The 18,334-nt window shown below is 35.4% G+C and overlaps 2 protein-coding genes across 2 annotated transcripts; one reads left to right on the forward strand and one right to left on the reverse strand.

The window, feature by feature from the left end:
* Nucleotides 1–4,988: 4,988 nt before the first annotated feature.
* Nucleotides 4,989–17,896, reverse strand: LOC136797559 (phosphatidylinositol N-acetylglucosaminyltransferase subunit P-like). Its single transcript, XM_067054142.1, has 5 exons — nt 17,758–17,896; nt 17,385–17,457; nt 17,094–17,221; nt 9,961–10,150; nt 4,989–5,574 (listed from the first exon to the last, which is right to left on the reverse strand). Exons 1-4 carry the CDS (start codon nt 17,864–17,866, stop codon nt 10,026–10,028), a joined length of 435 nt encoding a protein of 144 aa, XP_066910243.1. The 5' UTR covers nt 17,867–17,896; the 3' UTR covers nt 4,989–5,574; nt 9,961–10,025.
* On the forward strand, nt 5,999–9,731 carry LOC136797558 (galactose-3-O-sulfotransferase 2-like). The gene is made up of 4 exons (XM_067054140.1): nt 5,999–6,297; nt 7,132–7,362; nt 7,834–8,278; nt 8,715–9,731. The coding sequence occupies exons 1-4, from the start codon at nt 6,086–6,088 to the stop codon at nt 9,585–9,587; spliced, it is 1,761 nt and encodes a 586-aa protein (XP_066910241.1). The 5' UTR covers nt 5,999–6,085; the 3' UTR covers nt 9,588–9,731.
* Nucleotides 17,897–18,334: the final 438 nt, after the last annotated feature.

An 18,334-nucleotide genomic window follows, 5' to 3' on the forward strand; every position in this document is an offset into this window, starting at 1 on the left:
CCCGATTCAGGAAGGGCGTGGTGGGCGGCGGACAAGGGGGGGGTAGGTTAGGGAATTAAAGCAGTCAGGCCCGCTGCACGGACCTGACTGAACTGATGGAAAGGTGCCCAGTGGTAAAACTTCAAATCGACTCACTAGAAGACAGAATAAAGTAAAACAGGGCCAAATTTGGAGGTTCTTGGATCACTCGTTGACCAAAAATAGTCAAAAAACGGTCAGAATCTCAAAAAAGTGAATTTTTGTCAATTTTTTGCATTTTTTTGACTTTTTCGCTTAAAATCTCGCTGGAAAGACTCACTTTTGAAATTTTTTTTGCTTGACCATAAAGGACAATCTAATTCCTACGATTTCGACCAAAAATAACGATTTCTAAATCAAACTGGGCATTACAGGAGGGCTTCGCCCTCCTATATAGCCCATGTCGTATATATACGACATCGGCACTTAAAGGGTTAAGCAAGAAGCTATCTATTACGTACAGAATCTATTACGACGTGAATTACTAGTCTACGCATCAAATATCGTCAAAAGGGAATAATTCAGCAGTCAAGGACTATTGCAAACTAGGGGAGCGGTCATAAAGTATCTACTAGGGGGGGGGGTGGGGGATTCTAGGGGGGGGGGTTCGAAATTTTTTTCGAGGGTTTAGGGGGGGGGTTCCAAAATTTTTTTGAGGGTTTAGGGGGGGTTCCAATTTTTTTTGGGAAACTCAGATCTCACAATTTTCCACAGAAGAACAGACTTTTTTGATATCGCATTTACACGTTTCTTGTTGCAAAGATTTGTTCCTTTTGCAGTGTGAAAGCCTACCTGGTGAGAGTAGCGTATTCACATTATTTGCTATCTATGATTCGCGGTTTGTTAATTAAATGACTTTGAAGGTTCGATGAAATGGTGGCCGATTGGCGGTCCCATGTTTTGTCAGATAGTCCTAAGTGAGAGCAGTTGACGGTACAGGGCTATACAAAAGAATGAAACTGCTACAGCAACATAGAGAATCAATCTTTCTTTGGTAAATCTTGCACCGTACTTTATCTTCGGCATGATTTCTTTGAAGAAAGTTCAGAAACTGTTCAACTATCGATGATTTCCCCAAAAATAACAACAGCGCCTTCTTCTTGAGAGTAAAACTTACGGTATCTTTCAACCTAACCGATTGGACTCGTCAAAATTGATTGGCCTGAGTAGGTTAGGACTAAAAAATGAGTCATTTTACGGGAAAAACATGGCGGAAAAATTATTCATAAAAATGCAGCCCGATTATCCGATTTATTACCCAGACTTTGTGTTGTCGAGTACTTAAAAATAGCATACAACATACAATACGAGCGAGGTTAAGCAAGAAGCTATCTATTACGTACAGAATCTATTACGACGTGAATTACTAGTCTACGCATCAAATATCGTCAAAAGGGAATAATTCAGCAGTCAAGGACTATTGCAAACTAGGGGAGCGGTCATAAAGTATCTACTAGGGGGGGGGGTGGAGGATTCTAGGGGGGGGGTTCGAAATTTTTTTCGAGGGTTTAGGGGGGGGGTTCCAAAATTTTTTTGAGGGTTTAGGGGGGGTTCCAATTTTTTTTGGGAAACTCAAGAGAAAATGTAGGAAGTCTAATTTCATAGTGTTTTACGTTTGAAGATTTCAAAATTCTTTCGGCCTTACGGCCGACAACTCATAATTGATCTTATTGGATATATGTACATTTCATATTGGCATTATTTGGGCATCATCGCCTTGCCCTTTTGGTTTGTAACATTGAGCTAGGTAAGGGAACAGTGCAAGACAGTGGTCCAAAAAATTATTGTGTTATCGACTTCAAATTTCGTATGGCTAAACTTCAACTTAAATCAAGGCACTCCTGAAAATCTCATTGTCAGAAACTAATATTTTGTAAAGTTATGTGGTTTTCTAAAAAAGAGGTCAAAATTGACTTGTTCAAAACTGACGTCAATTAGAATTCTTTCTTGTTCGTGAATTCAATGGTTCGTACAAATCATTAAAAAACATCGATAAAGTTTAAGTTATAAGACTATTTCTTTGCAACAGATTCTTCCACGGTTTCACAATCAATATTGATGTCTAACTATAAAATAATTTGATACAACCACCTTTCTGTTCATTGACAGTTCTCACTCGTGGTAGAAACTCTTTTAGAGCCTTTCTGATTATCTCGCGATTTGAACCGACTTTCTTCCATACCGTACGTATCTTTCTTTTCAACTCATTCTCATCTTTAAAAGGGTTGTTTAATCGACCTTTGTACACCTCTGCCTTGACCGCGTCCCAGAAATAAAAATCTAATGGATTGCAGTCAGGCAAAGAGGGTGGCCAGTCAGTCTTTTTCACAAAACGCTTCCGCAGTCTTTCATCCATGAAATCTTGCACCAAATTGGAACCATGCGATGGAGCACCATCTTGTATAGCCTGGGAATCCATGCTATGATTTCTTCTTTAATAAACTGATGGCGAAATGTATGACATGGTATGGGCTGAGAGTTTGAATTTCTCGATCCTAATAACGGTTGAAAACATAGCCAATTAAATTTTGTTATTCTTTTATTGGTCACACTTTCTTAGAGAAAGCGCAACTTTCGAAATTTGGTTTTTATTTTAGTAAGTGAGGACACCCGTTTTGTGTACATCAAATTATAAAAAAACACACGACGGGTCTCCTGTCTACATCTTGTAAAAAGATCCACTGTTCATGGGTAAAGAGCTTCTCAACAGAAGGGATGAGTTTCTTTTCAAGATGATTTTTGTAATTGACTGCATTGACCTTCATACCACTTTCGTTAACAAAAAATGGTTGGGTGGCACCATTCCATGTCAAACACGCGGAAACCATAACCTTCTTTGATTGACGGTTTGCTGTATGACGACAGAGATTTTATAAAGGAACGTCCTTCTTGCCTCCCTTGAAATAAACACGATCATTCTGATGATTCAGAGGGACCTCTAGTGAAAAATCTTTTTCATCTTGAAAAGCGCACTTTTCAATGAGGCGTGGATTCCGTTCAAATCAATCTGCAAGTCTCCCAGCACGTTCCGTTCTTCGCTGACGTGTGACTTCACTCATACGAGGCGTTTTCATTCGTTTAAATTGTTTGTACCCTCTTCGTTTTACTAAACGTTTAACAGAGCTTCTACTTATCCCAATCATGGGCGCGATTTCTTGGGGGCTTATATGCGTTCCAGAGACTTCTTCCTGGGAACATATCATCTCCTCCACAAGATCACCATTTTCTTCGGTTGTAGCTGTAATTGGCCTGCCAGAACCAGGTCTTCTATCCATTGAACCCGTGTCATGAAATTTTTTGACAAGGTTCTGGACAGATCTAAGGACCCAGGATTTGGTGTGATGTTCCTTACAAATCCTATAGGCCGTCCAGCCCTTTTCTTGGATGTCATTTTTTATGATAGCTTTGTCATCTGCTGAAAAAAACATGACGTCGAAGTGTGTTCACTCTCTACTCTTCGTTTGGTCTGAACTGTCGGCTGAAACTGCAAAGTTCGTTAGTTCTGGTTGCAACAATACAATGACTTCATGAGGACATTGCATTGTAATTGCAATGTCTTCATTCAGAAGACAAAATAAAAAGAACGCGCGCTAAACAGGTTGATGATTTCTGAATCTTCTGACGCCAATTTTTGAACAAGTCAATTTTGAAACATCATTTATAAATAGCTATAACTTTTGAAATAATTATTTTCTGAATCTGAAGCCCATTTTAACAAATATTTCCCTTTTAGAAAACGGGAAATATTTAATAATATGCGAATATATATTTGAAGATTTTCTTTAAAAAACAATCATCATAAGCAAAGTTATCACCAAGAAAGTTTGATGCTTAACATTTGGAGTTTGTAAAGTACTTCTTGAAAGTTGAATAACTTCTGAACGCACGCTGGGGAGATGAGACTTCACAAGATTACTTTGCTGGTACTAAATTACTCAAATTCAAATTCATGCAAATCTCGACGCGGATCTCAAAGTTTATCCAATAAATCAAGTTTTTCTTCTTTTTATCCTAATTAGGATATAGATTTTATCCTAGTTAGGATAATTTATCCTATATAGGCTAAATACTCGCATTTATCCTAGTTTGCAATAGTTCTTGACTGTTCAGGAGGCGGGAGAAATTTAAAAACGGAGTTTAGTTCGGCTCGTGGCGGAGTAAACAGCGGCGGAGGTGTTTACAGTGTTCCAAAACTCTACCGCCACTACTTTTCCCGTAAACCGCCCTGACTATGCGCGCGCATAATATACTTTCCCGCGTTTACTGACCCTCTAAACGGACCATAGCATCGTCTAAAAATATGGCACAGCACCACGCACAAGGATCAAGCGAAAAAAGGGTCCGAGGGTCGAAAATCGGGCGGCACCCCCCCCCCCCCTGTGTCAGCTCGCAACCCTAGTACCCCCTTCCCCCCGCCCTCGGAGTTCGCTCAATTTATGTACAATGTAGGAAATAAGTAACTTCAGAAACCCTGCAATGTACAAATGAGATCTGTTGCTGCATCTGTAATGTTGCTTGCACTTCGCATTTGTAGAAAATTGTAAATTTTTTGATCGGAGAAAGATAGGACAAATGTGAATTTGTATTTTTTTTTGATGAAATCAGCGATGTTCAAGGGCACATTAAAGTTTTTGGTCAATTAGAAAAAAAAATTTCAATTTTTTCAAACTTGCCTAGGCTCGAATCAAACTAATTTATCTTTTCAGTAGTAGTACATACTACTTTCAACATCGACCTTTCAATGATATCTTTTTTTACAATGTATGGATTGCTAATTTCTTTAAAACAGATTCTAAGAAAATTTGATCACTTATGCAAAAATTAAAAAAAAGAGGAAGCCTGTCTGCGAGTACTAAAACCAAATTAATGAAAAATGGTATCCATTTCGAAACAAAAACATTCGGCCTTTCTAATCCACTCCCCAAATCGCTATCTATTGTCATCTGCGGGTTGTGTAAGTTTGGAGTGAGTTTAGCAGAGGTTTTATAATCATTGTAAAATGAAACACGAGCCTGGTATTTACAAAACATTCACAAGATACCTTAAAATAAAAATTATTCAAAATATTATCAAATATATATTACAAATATTTGAGTTAAGGAACAGACGAATAGAGCCCCCCAGTGGTAACTCTGATCACGATATCACGCAATTTTTTAATCACGCATCCCTTTTAAAAAGTCCATATCACGTATCACGGCTCAAAAAATTTTCAAATCACGACCACGTTTTGATTTCTCATTACGCAATCACGAAGAAAAAATTTCCAAATCACGTAATCAAGCTACAAATAAGTCTCTATCACGTCGTCACGCAAACAGCTTGGGGAGCCTCCTCAAATAAACGTCTTCGCGTCTTTTTTGTTATTAAAGTAACTATGTAATGTCTGATTAATCATTTCTTTTGTTTCCAATTATCTATTAATTAATGTTTCGTTGTTCAGTTTATCTGTTGAGTTTGAAACCTGCTATCCAAACAATACATCAAAATTCGAACGAAAACAAATGGTTCGAATTTAACCTCTTTTGCTGTACAATTGTCGATTTCCCGTGCGACCTTCAAATAGAAAAGAATAAATGAATATTAGATTTTTGATTCGATTACAGCTATAACTTTTTTTATATACAAGTCTTAGATTTGTTTTAGATTCATTCAATGGATTGACAGTAATAATTGATTTATCTAACCTTTGTGACGGGAGATGCTATGTAGTTTGGAACTCTGGGCAAGGATTAATATATTTACAGAAACAGATCGTATTGTAGTATACAGCCTAATAATAAAGATGGACAATTATGTATCACATTCGGTACTATACATTTATATTATAAACGTAGAACCTAGAACATAATATACTATTCCCAAGAAAGATTTCTTCTTATATCGTCGTAAATCATAAATTTTGATAATTGCTTTTAACCTTATTTCATTTTTTTTTTCGGGTTAGAAAAATTAAACACAAAAAGTTATGAGTAAATTGAAAATCCAAAAGGTTGTTTTGAAAGTGGTATAACCGAACAATAACCGGACGATGTAGAAAAGAATCAAAGTACTCCTATGCAATGATATGCGCATACGAATATCAAATGGTCCACATCGACGGCTGATGTGTCTCTTCGTCTTATCCTTGTGGAGTTTTATACTGATGGTGTACCTGTGGAAGCAATTAGTGGATGATGAACTCGATAGTGGTACAAAAACATCTTCATCAAAGATCAGTGTGGGTGCGAAATTGATGAACTTGCAAATAGGAGTCAAGATCAAAGAACAGCTTGAAAGGTATAATATTAATGGAAATCCAATTTGTAAGATCAAACAATTCTATAAATGCAGACGACTCTTTTTTAACCAAAACGAACAAAAATAAACTAGGGAAACCCCAATGCCCTGGGCAATTTCTCAGTCGAAATGAAACACGGTAATCCAGACTAATTGGTCTTCTATAACGGCTTGCCGTTGACTTAGATGCAAACACTTCCAAAACTTTGGATCATCAGATATAGGCGTTATCAGAGCGCGGTTGTCCTGATTATCCTTTATCAAATTCCCACCGTGAAATGGGACTATAACAAATGTTTAAATATCACAACATTTTTTAAGCATACAAATAAAAATCGATAACAATTACGCAAGGGTCTTTTATGATAGAGGTCTACGAATCAGACTATTAAATACTCATCTATCTGGTATCTGAGCTAGTTTGAATCAGTCACAAAGATAAATCTGTTGGTAAGCTAACCTCGTTCCCTGCGTATTATCAGCTTTTTGATGCTTACTGATAGCGCCAGATAATATTCTATGGCATCCATCAGTAACGTAAATAAAGCCTGGAATACACGGGCACGAGGCTGGTTCAAGGCAAACTTCAAAATCCGTAAATGTAAAAAATCTTTAAAGCACCGAACGCTATATTGCCGTGTCTTAGTGAATACGGGCTAAGTTAACTAGACTAGTTATCTAGCACCCAGATGGTGAAATTTTCATCCGACACGCTAAAGCTCTGAAGGTCGGGAAATTTTTCAACGGTATATTGGTCTGCTCCTTTAGAGCTTTAGCGTGGGCGGCCGCCAATACGCCTCGGAATATCAGATAACTAGACTAGTATCCTTTCAGGTTGAGACGAGGAAAAAGGATACGTCAATCACTAGAAAACAAATTGGACAAGATTGACGAGCCGATTGCAGACTTGAATCTGTATCACAGGACAACATTAAAGATTCGTTCAACAAAGAAGACGAACATCGATTATGGTCGTGACAGAGATGTGGATGTAGAGGGTGTCAATGATTATTTGATGTGGCATGAAAACTTTCAAAAGAAACAAACACTTCCTTTCTTCCCAAGGTAGAGAGTACTTTTTTTTTTTTCTTTTTACGTTTATCCTGCCAGAAAAGAATCTCTGGCTTCTTACACCCCTGTATCACAGGCAAACTGGGACCGTTTTCCTTGTGCAAAAAAGTGACCTTCGGTAAAAGAAGCTATTTCCTGAAAGTGGTAAGGTAACAAAAGTATTTTTACAATGTAGATGAAGTTTTCTAGATATTTTTCTAACCAAGGACGGGTTTTTGCCCCAATATCCCGGCTAGGAGAGGGTCAAATCGAGTCTGTGAAATTAGAATTAAATTTTCGAGTACTTTCTTGGGTTCTTCAAAATATACACGATATATCTTCGAGACCCGTCATACACCAAGTTCCCTTAAACACAAACTAACAACATTAAAGACTTTTTTTGAAACAGAATAAGAAGGTATTCTTCATTAAGTTGTAATCAAAATGAAATCAATCTTATGAAATCTCACTACTTTTAAAATTTAGGCAAAGAAGTTGCAAGATTCCTGCAACCAACATCGCATTCGTCAAAACACATTACACAGGTAGTAATGTCATCACCAACATTCTAAATCGATATGGAGATCTAAACAATCTGAACATGGCATTACCTAGTGATGGTAGATCCACATTCTACTGGCCTAAGAGATTTCAATGGAAATACATAGATATTACATTGCTGAACGGTTCTCTACCTAACATAGTGGCGAACCATGCACGATATAATAATGATATTATGGATAATATATTATATCCTGGCTCGGTGTATATTACCATACTACGCGATCCGGCGAGTCAACTTGAGACGACGTTTAATAATTTGAATTTTGGAAGTTTGTTGGAGATTTGGAACACAACGTCACCTTTGAAAGCCTTCATTGACAATCCAAAGTTTTATATTCAGAGAGTCATCAAAAGGAAAAGATTTAAGGTAAGTAGCTATGTTTGATTTTCATATTCTTTTAGAATGGACCCATAACAGTAAGGGGAGCCAATGCTTTGACAACAATTTCCAGGGTTGAATTTTTTTTAGCTCATTCAATAGAAGAATGTATTTAGTAACTTTTTTGAGAGCCAAAAATACCCAGCAAAAATCTAAGTCTCTAGGAATGGTTGTATAGAGAAAAGTGTGTAAAAAATAAATTTTTCGATTTTCGAAAGCTAATTTCACCATGAAGGAATATACCATATGCTAGAGCATAAAATATTGAGCAAAAAAGTCTCTTACTGGAATATTAAACGAAATACAGTCATTTAAATCTCAAAATTCTGCCAGGTTAAGTGCACTCTAGCGTCAAACTTAACAACTCATACTCAAACTGTGTAAGTTTTAACACTAAAAAATTTGTTTCTTTTCGATTTCATAGGATACCCTCAATCTCATCAAAAACGGACAATTTTTCGACCTCGGACTGTCTACAACAGACTATCATCGTAACAATGTCATACACCAAGCAATACAAGAGTTGTACGATAAGTTCACTTTGGTTTTAATTTACGAGCATCTGGATGAAAGCTTGATCCTTATGAAGAGAAAGTTTTGTTGGCAGTTAGACGACATTGTATACCTGAAGTTCCATTACACTAATGAAAATACTTGGAATGACCATGAAATGAGTGAAGATTTAAAAAACAAGGTTCGAAAATGGAATCAAGCAGATATGAAATTATACAGATTTTTCAATGATACTTTATGGACACAAATCGGTTATGAAGGGAAAGACTTTTGGAAAGATTTTACCGAATTCAAGCAACTGCAATTGAACATTGAAAAAGAGTGTTTGAGTAAAAATAAACACGAATCTAAGAAGTCCAAAATGACAAAGCGGTTTTTGAAAGCGTTCCAAGGCGATCAATTATTTGGTTCCGGGGAGGACGAAATTGAAAGACCAACCACTACTCCAGCTTTACCATATCTTTTACTTAAACTTCTCGGCAAAAAGAAACAAGATAAAACCTTGGGACGCCTTTTACACGATGTTGAATCTCATGAAACAGAACTTGAAGATGAATATATAGATTCCAGTTCCGGATCTTCACAAACTGACACGAATGAGCATGTCATTGTCAATAAAGGGGTTTCGAGCTGGAATGAACATTTCTGTGGCAAATTACTCTCCGACGAGGATCAGTATTTAGACTATTTCAGAAGGAGACATGCATATACAAAATCCTTCATTAAACACCATCAAACAGATTTGAAAAATACTACCATTACAAATTCAACTACCACAAATTGATTTTTATTTTTTTATATAGCGAAACAAATGTATTTTTTATAGATATTAGCTGAACTTATTTCTGATCAAAAATCAAAATATTTTTTCGTTACAAAAGATGATCTAAAGAATGTGGAGGATAACGAGGTTGTCCTCCATTAAATCTGATAATCGTGAGTAATCCCGACCTCGTTTATCAAGTTTTCTAAAGAGCATATAGCAGTGTTGCAAAAAATTTGTGAGTAGGGTTGGAAATCTTAAGATCGGAGGGTCGTTTGAACAAAAGCAAAACTGAAATGGTGTATTGGTATTTCAACCTGTTTCAACGTCTCCAAACGGAAAAGTTGCAACACTGGTAACGTAAAAAAGTTTTTAAAACAAACTAAAAGAATACCTTTTGATATCTCTTTCTCCCATCAAGTCATCATGACCATTATCTCCTATCAATAGTTCATCAGCCTAGTTGTTAACATCATTGACACGTTTCCTGAGAGAATGTTTGCCGATTAGAAGATGAGACTTTGTAGTGTCAACGACTGGGTCATCGAGATCATTCAGGTCCTCGGAAAACTCCATAAGTGAATCTAAAGAAATGAATATGTTTTATCATTATTTTATCATATCATTCAGTCAGAGCAGACGGTTCATACAAATAAACAAGAGCCGCAAAGATGCGGATAAATATTTCCTTTACAAATGATAAAATAATTGATGTACTCAAAAGACTTCAAAGTGCTTTAAATCTCAGATAACAGCAAGCCCCTAAGAATTTCAAAATTCTATTTATGTAATTGCCAGTATTTACAGGATTATTCATAAGATGACTGTAGGTTCAAACCTACGGATCACAGAATATATCCAAGCTGTACCCAACTGAAAACAACAATGCAGTAATCAAATTGGCTGAAACTTTAAGTTGCGTTAAAGGTGGACTTTAGTTGGATTTTAGTATTATACTAACCGTCACTTAGACTAGAGTCTACTTCTGGCTGAACTTTGCATTTTGATAATTTGTTATGACGCTGAGTCCAGTAAAGTACACTAGTAGCATTTGGCGAGGTCGCCATTTTGAAAAAGAATGTTCAAAATCCAAATAACAAAAAAACTACTTGGAGCTGAAAGATGTAATCAAAAATGAGAAACAAACATCAATAACAGATTTGCAATCTCTTATTCTCAAATAAAAACATTGCTTTGTACTGTTTTTACATTCCAAAAACAATAAAAATCTGGCGAGTCGCGCCATCCAGTCTATTAAAAAGCTTTAAGTGGACCCCAGGCTAGCCGTCACTCGGTGTCGCACCCACCGAGTAGAGTGTTGTTGAACACATCAAAAGCCCTTGGGATAGTGCATAATTTAATAATTATAATTTCCCAGTGATTTTTTCTGAGGTCACATCTTGGGGCAAGTGGGTCACATCTTAGGGCAGCTTTTTGGGGTCACATCTTGGGGCAATCGGGTCATATCTTGGGGCAGGGTTTCACATCTTAGGGCAGGGGTCACATCACATCTTGGGGCTGTACAGCTGATTTCCAGAAATATATAGCAATATAGGGCAAATATCTAAAATGAAAGAATGACAAAAAGGAGAATATTTTACATTAAGAAAACGAAAGGAAATTTATATATATTTTCAAAATGAGATGAAGTATTTTGCATTATTTATACTTTCATATATAAAATATTGGGAAAAAGGTAAAACTTAAAGTAACCTTTGGAGTTAAATTTTTTGGAAAACATGCCAAAAAGTAAAAAACTTTCAAAACAGCGAAACAATTTCATAATTTCCAACAGAATACAAAAAAAATAATCTCATTTTTAGGTACTGGGAAACATTTTCATAATCTGAAAGAATGTCGATAGGAAAAAATTCCTCTAACAGAAGCCATTTTATGATTTCCAAAAGCATGCTGCAAAAGCAAACAATGGTACCGTGAGTGGTCCTAAATTCGACAGCGCTGCCTAAATCCGATGGGGTCTTTCAAAGATACAAACTAAAATAAAAACAAACCTTTCGCTGTGACGCAACGAAGATACCAAAGTGTCAACTAAACTAAGAGATTTGATATATTGAACCAATCAAACCAAATAACAATAATTGCTTCTTATACAAAACATAATTTTTTATTGCAATATGTACAACGTCATAAATGACAACAATAGTAACAGCATCATAAAAACGTAAAAAGTAATTATTTTTACAACTCCCACTTTTTTGATCACATTAATTGCCATCTTGTGACATAAAATAGTCATCTTGTTAGATGTTTTTTGTTTCAAGAGTTCTTGCAATAGTTTATCGTTCAACTTGGAGAGGGAATGTTCGTAAACATAGAATTTTTAACAGTCATTTGGGGGGGGGGTCGGAATTAGGCAGGGCTGTCAGATTTAGGACCACTCACGGTACATACTTGGAAACAATCATAATTTCCAAAAAATCGTCAGAAAAGAAAAAAAGTTGTCATGTCAGGAAATCACTTGAGTTTTCTTCATTTTTTAAATGCATGGTGGAGGAAAATGTCAAGTTTCCCACGTTTTGAATGCACCTGTAAGAAAATCTCCAAATTTATCACAAAAGTTTCCACGTTTTAAATGCACATAAGAAAATCTCTAAATTCAATTGTTTACATCCATATTCAATGCAATAAACATTTTCTCAGCAGTTAACATTCTTCATATTGCATTGGCCGTGGTGTTCTGTTATCACAGGGTGGGTCAAGCAGTTAGTACAAGACATCATGCCTACTAAGTGATTCTTTGGAGGAAAGAGGCCACACCACCACCCTTTGACAGTTAGTATGAAATATACTAAGTGATTTCAAAGGAAATTCACTAAGGACCACCCCTTAAAACCTATCAAACGAGAGTGTGATATTTACTTTTTGTCAAACCATGTTCCCAAAATTGTTTTGAAACAGTTATTGATTTGGTATGATGAATTAAAATGAATCAAAAATTTTATTTTAACACAACGCTGTACAGCGATATATGTACAAGAGTTTCAAATAACGAAGTACTTCTCAATTGATACAATAATGAAACACCGTAAACCAAAAACATAAACATAATATGTAGCGTTCAATCAAGGCAGATAAAAATACTTTTTCATGATTTATAAAGAACAAGATTACGAACTTTTACAATTTCAAAATCGATGACTTTTTTCTTTTATTTATCAATCTATAGTTAGGGAATTCCCCTGATATAGTGTTTAACTAAAGGGTAATACCAAACAAACTCCAAAGGGGAAGACTTAAATGTCTTAGGTTCTTTGATTTCTCTTATGGAGGGGGATTTCCCTGATTGCTTTTAGTATTTATTTTTAATATTTTTCTAGAAAAGGTAAAAAAGTAGCACTTAGTATTCATTTGTACTAACTGTTTTCCTAGATTTTTTACTTGACACCACCCTAGCAGTCACTTAGTACCATCAAGTACTAACTGATTTTTGAAAATTTTGTAGGTATACCACCACGGTACTAACCGGCATGATGTCTTGTACTAACTGCTTGACCCCCCCCCCTGGTTATCAGCATAAAAAGTTTGAAATTAACCGCAACAGAATTTTCCCCAAAAAGAGTTTTCACTAACTGTCACTAACCAGTTAATTCATTGTTTTAGATAAAAACACCAAGGAAAATTCAATCATTAAGAGCCAGTTTTTTTAAGAGCGGGGCAGGTCCAATAGTTTGAAACTTAGATTTTTTTCATTTTTGGATATGTTGTTAAGTACAATGAACTGAGTAAAATCCCAAAATATTTTGGTCTGAAAATCCATAATGGCGGATTTATGCCAATTTGAAGTTTTTGACATTTTTGGGCATTGCACTTAAAAAGTTTTTTGATATAGAACCATGCTTTCTCAAATCAAAATGAGGAATTGATTTTGGGTGATTCTGAAACTATGGCCAGTAAAATATACAATTTTCCAAAAAAATCAAAATTTTCAAAATGGTAGCTGGGGTTATGACGTCACAAAACACTACAAATTTGATTTTAGGGGTATTTTAGAGCCATCTGACCTGTCCCAGGGGAGTTTCTTACTGCTCAAAATAATATTTTCTGGTAGTTTAGTCCCTGGTCTATCCATTTGAAGTGATTGCAATAAAAAATTCCGGCCCTACTGGCCCCTAGAGGCCCGAAAAGCCATTAAGGTCTCAAAAAAGTACCAACTTTAGCCCAATTTTCCTAGAAATCCCAACATTGTCTGACCTCAAACTCTTCTGTTCCTGAAAGACAACCGCCTGGTCTCTTAGGATCAAAAGAGAAACCTATGTGACCTCTTACCATTAATTTTTTATCTTGATTTAAACATTTTCTTAACATCGCTTGAAAAATGACTAAAATTTGGGATATTTTGGCCCATTGGCAAACTTCAAAGGGGTCTAGGTCACTGAATTTGTTATAATATAAGGGCTATGATGAATCTTTTATATAAAAACAATGAAACTAGGTGAAAAAAGTTGTCAAATGTGCTTTTTTGGGCCAAAAAGGCTTTTTTTTCAATTTTTTGACTAGAGCTGAGGTCATTCTATTGCAGCCAGTAATTGGCAGTTAGAAAGTAAATTTTATCTGAAAATCATGATTCCTCATCACATTCCAGTTAAAGGTTTCTAGGAAAATCAAATATGGTACTCTTCGAAAGCTTAAAGAGGCTGAATTTTCACTCAAAGGCGGCTTCAAACTCCCCTGACCCCCTTAATTTTGTAAAATTGACTTAAAAGTACATTGTTGGCTGAAATTTTTGCCCAAAATGAGTACCCATTGCTACTTGATTCTTGATTTTGTGAAAGCATCGTATAGATAGTTCAAGAATTTATCAGAAGTTGGAACCTTTTCTTTTCTTTTAAAGATTAGGGCTAGCTCAAAGTCAGTTTTAACTGTAAAATCCTAAAAATCTTGACAATGTTGCTCAAAACAACAATTTTTGCTCAAGATTGAAAAGAAAATGAGCCCACTCAGATAATAAAATCTTGGTTTTTGGAAAGTTTCATGGGGATAGTACAAACATTCATCAAGATCTTTACCTCCTGATCTACCATTTAAGGATCAAGTCTGTCAAAATGTGCTTCTAAACTCTTAAATCTTCAAAGGTGAACTTTACCAACCCCATAAAACAATTTTGCCATCAACCTTTCTGCCCTTAAATACTTAGAGATAAGTCCAAAAGTACAAAATATTCCTAAACCTTCCCTTCTCTTTGGATAATTTGAACTTTGGGCTCATTAACTGCATTTAAGAGCAAATAGGCTGATAGCAAAATTGTTTTATGGGGTTGGTAAAGTTCACCTTTGAAGATTTAAGAGTTTAGAAGCACATTTTGACAGACTTGATCCTTAAATGGTAGATCAGGAGGTAAAGATCTTGATGAATGTTTGTACTATCCCCATGAAACTTTCCAAAAACCAAGATTTTATTATCTGAGTGGGCTCATTTTCTGTTCAATCTTGAGCAAAAATTGTTGTTTTGAGCAACATTGTCAAGATTTTTAGGATTTTACAGTTAAAACTGACTTTGAGCTAGCCCTAATCTTTAAAAGAAAAGAAAAGATTCCAACTTCTGATAAATTCTTGAACTATCTATACGATGCTTTCACAAAATCAAGAATCAAGTAGCAATGGGTACTCATTTTGGGCAAAAATTTCAGCCAAAAATGTACTTTTAAGTCAATTTTACAAAATTAAGGGGGTCCAGGGGAGTTTGAAGCCGCCTTTGAGTGAAAATTCAGCCTCTTTAAGCTTTCGAAGAGTACCATATTTGATTTTCCTAGAAACCTTTCTGGAATGTGATGAGGAATCATGATTTTCAGATAAAATTTACTTTCTAACTGCCAATTACTGGCTGCAATAGAATGACCTCAGCTCTAGTCAAAAAATTGAAAAAAAAAGCCTTTTTGGCCCAAAAAAGCACATTTGACAACTTTTTTCACCTAGTTTCATTGTTTTTATATAAAAGATTCATCATAGCCCTTATATTATAACAAATTCAGTGACCTAGACCCCTTTGAAGTTTGCCAATGGGCCAAAATATCCCAAATTTTAGTCATTTTTCAAGCGATGTTAAGAAAATTTTTAAATCAAGATAAAAAATTAATGGTAAGAGGTCACATAGGTTTCTCTTTTGATCCTAAGAGACCAGGCGGTTGTCTTTCAGGAACAGAAGAGTTGGAGGTCAGACAATGTTGGGATTTCTAGGAAAATTAGGCTAAAGTTGGTACTTTTTTGAGACCTTAATGGCTTTTCGGGCCTCTAGGGGCCAGTAGGGCCGGAATTTTTTATTGCAATTACTTCAAATGGATAGACCAGGGACTAAACTACCAGAAAATATTATTTTGAGCAGTAAGAAACTCCCCTGGGACAGGTCAGATGGCTCTAAAATACCCCTAAAATCAAATTTGTAGTGTTTTTGTGACGTCATAACCCCAGCTACCATTTTGAAAATTTTGATTTTTTTGGAAAATTGTATATTTTACTGGCCATAGTTTCAGAATCACCCAAAATCAATTCCTCATTTTGATTTGAGAAAGCATGGTTCTATATCAAAAATCTTTTTAAGTGCAATGCCCAAAAATGTCAAAAACTTCAAATTGGCATAAATCCGCCATTATGGATTTTCAGACCAAAATATTTTGGGATTTTACTCAGTTCATTGTACTTAACAACATATCCAAAAATGAAAAAAATCTAAGTTTCAAACTATTGGAACTGCCCCGAACTGCCCCATTCTTAAAAAAACTGGCTCTTAACCAGTCAATTTTGCTCCATGTTTAAATTTTTAGCTAATTAGTTCATCATCAACCATTGTTGCATTGTCGCATTGGTTGGGTGCAAACTTTTTTTGATGTTGCAAAGTATGTAATTTTTCATTTTATTCACAGTCACTTTCCTTCTTACAATTTATGTAAATATACAAGCAGAATTGAAGTTAGTTTGTTGTGAAAGTTGACAAAAATGTCCTATTTTTGCAAGAGATTGCATCTCTCATTCCAAACCAACAGAATGTAAACGAAACATCAAATCCAGAAAGGAATAATAAGAAAAGTTAATCTTCGACCATTCCTTCTGACAATCGTACAAAAATCATGATCCAATTCAACTCATTAAAGCATAAAAACCAAAGAAAAAAGGAAAAGACCAAAAGTTGTTGTCTATTTTTTGCTGCCATCTTTGTTTTGACGTTTAGAAATAAAGCAGTATGGTTGCCCGATCGGCAAGGAGAGTAGTTTCTCGAAGAAATGACGTCTTCCGCCTCGAAAAAAGAACACCCTACTATTTTTACCGCCGGAGCTTGATTTAAAAAGAGACTCATGTACAAACTCACGAAAATGACTTCTTCTAAACCTTGGAAAAGGAAAATGCGGAGAAAAAACGCCTGTTTTAACAAATATTTCCTTCTCAAAGGAAATATTTAATTATCGGTCATTGTGACATTTACGGGTAGTATCATTAACAATCCATTCAATCCCCATACGAGGAACTGTCTAAGTGCAAATACTGTCTATACTATATAATACGAAAGTCATATTACCTTCCCTCTTAGTTAGTGGTTCTTCACAAGTCATCTCGGACGAATTGATCCAATATAAGAGGCTGTATACCACCACCAGCATTATGATGCCAAGGTACATCAATAAGGGGAACGTTATCACCCAATGTCTAAAGAAAACGGGTGATTTATCAGTTGTACCATGACACTGTTCATCATGATAACTCCTTTTTCCTGCCAAAACCCATAGGAACTTATTGCTATCAACAGCGAAATTTTCAGACGCTACTAGATTGATACGAAAGCTGACCATAAATACAAAAGATGGGATACCTTGCAGGGATGTAAGTGATGCCAACGGTTGCTAGATATTCATCTGGAATCAAAGCCCAAAGAATGTATGCTCCTATGGAAAGTAAAAAAACATCTTTTTTCATCGATCAAAATACTCTAAAATGTGTTCCAAACAGTTGAAGAATACAAAAAAATATTTCACACTAAAGGAACTTTTACTAAAGCTATTGCACTATATTTTGTTTATCTGGTAGAATACCTGGACTGTCTGGTTGAAATGTTGGCACTAAATGACAAATTATGCAGAGTAGATTTAATAACAGGACCTTTATTTGATTTATTGATTAATAAATTCAAGTTGATTATAGATTAATAAAGTCAACATTGTCAATGGGATAAGGGATATTCTTACCATACAAAACATAAGAGACAACATACAAAACAAATCCATAGATTGCTCTAGAAGGTGTTGGGCAGGGATTGTGCTCCAAAACTGGTTGACTTCTGGGTGGGTTATCCATTTCTCAATTCTTTTATCACTTTTATTTATGGTATCTGTAATTAGTGAGTATATACTTATGAAAGTAAAACTTGTTAAAGGGACATAACAGTACTTGCGAAATTTGTAAACAAACTGTATGCAGCGGATACAAAATCAAAAACAAATGTCACATGTCAAAATAAAAAATCAAACCAAATATGGCTAATTTTGATTGTTCAATTGCTTTACAAGTTTGTTTTGGACACGTGATTTTAATTGTTCTCTTTAATGAGACGTGGTTTGCGCAATGTTTACATTTTACTACTTTAATGTCCCTTTAAGGTCTGAGCAATTAAATTAGCGATATCTTATTCTTGAATTTAAAAAAATCATTCAAACGATCAAAGTAACAATTCACACTTTGAAAACTCATAGAAGTACATTTTTCTAAAAATCTTACATTTTAATATGTATTGTTGCTTGTGGATTTGGTTTAGTTAATTCCTAC

The sequence above is a fragment of the Clytia hemisphaerica genome, unplaced genomic scaffold, assembly GCF_902728285.1.
Source record: "Clytia hemisphaerica strain Z4C2 unplaced genomic scaffold, Clytia hemisphaerica genome assembly, whole genome shotgun sequence".
In the NCBI taxonomy this organism is placed as follows: domain Eukaryota; kingdom Metazoa; phylum Cnidaria; class Hydrozoa; order Leptothecata; family Clytiidae; genus Clytia; species Clytia hemisphaerica.

Coding starts and splice junctions, on each gene's coding strand:
- LOC136797558 (XM_067054140.1), top strand. CDS start 6,086: ATGCGCATACGAATATCAAATGGTCCACATCGACGGCTGATGTGTCTC. Junction 7,363..7,833: donor ACACTTCCTTTCTTCCCAAG/GTAGAGAGTACT, acceptor TTTAAAATTTAG/GCAAAGAAGTTGCAAGATTC. Junction 8,279..8,714: donor TCAAAAGGAAAAGATTTAAG/GTAAGTAGCTAT, acceptor TCGATTTCATAG/GATACCCTCAATCTCATCAA.
- LOC136797559 (XM_067054142.1), bottom strand. CDS start 17,866: ATGGATAACCCACCCAGAAGTCAACCAGTTTTGGAGCACAATCCCTGC. Junction 17,458..17,757: donor TGTCTCTTATGTTTTGTATG/GTAAGAATATCC, acceptor TACTTTCCATAG/GAGCATACATTCTTTGGGCT. Junction 10,151..17,093: donor ACCACTAACTAAGAGGGAAG/GTAATATGACTT, acceptor TCATTTCTTTAG/ATTCACTTATGGAGTTTTCC.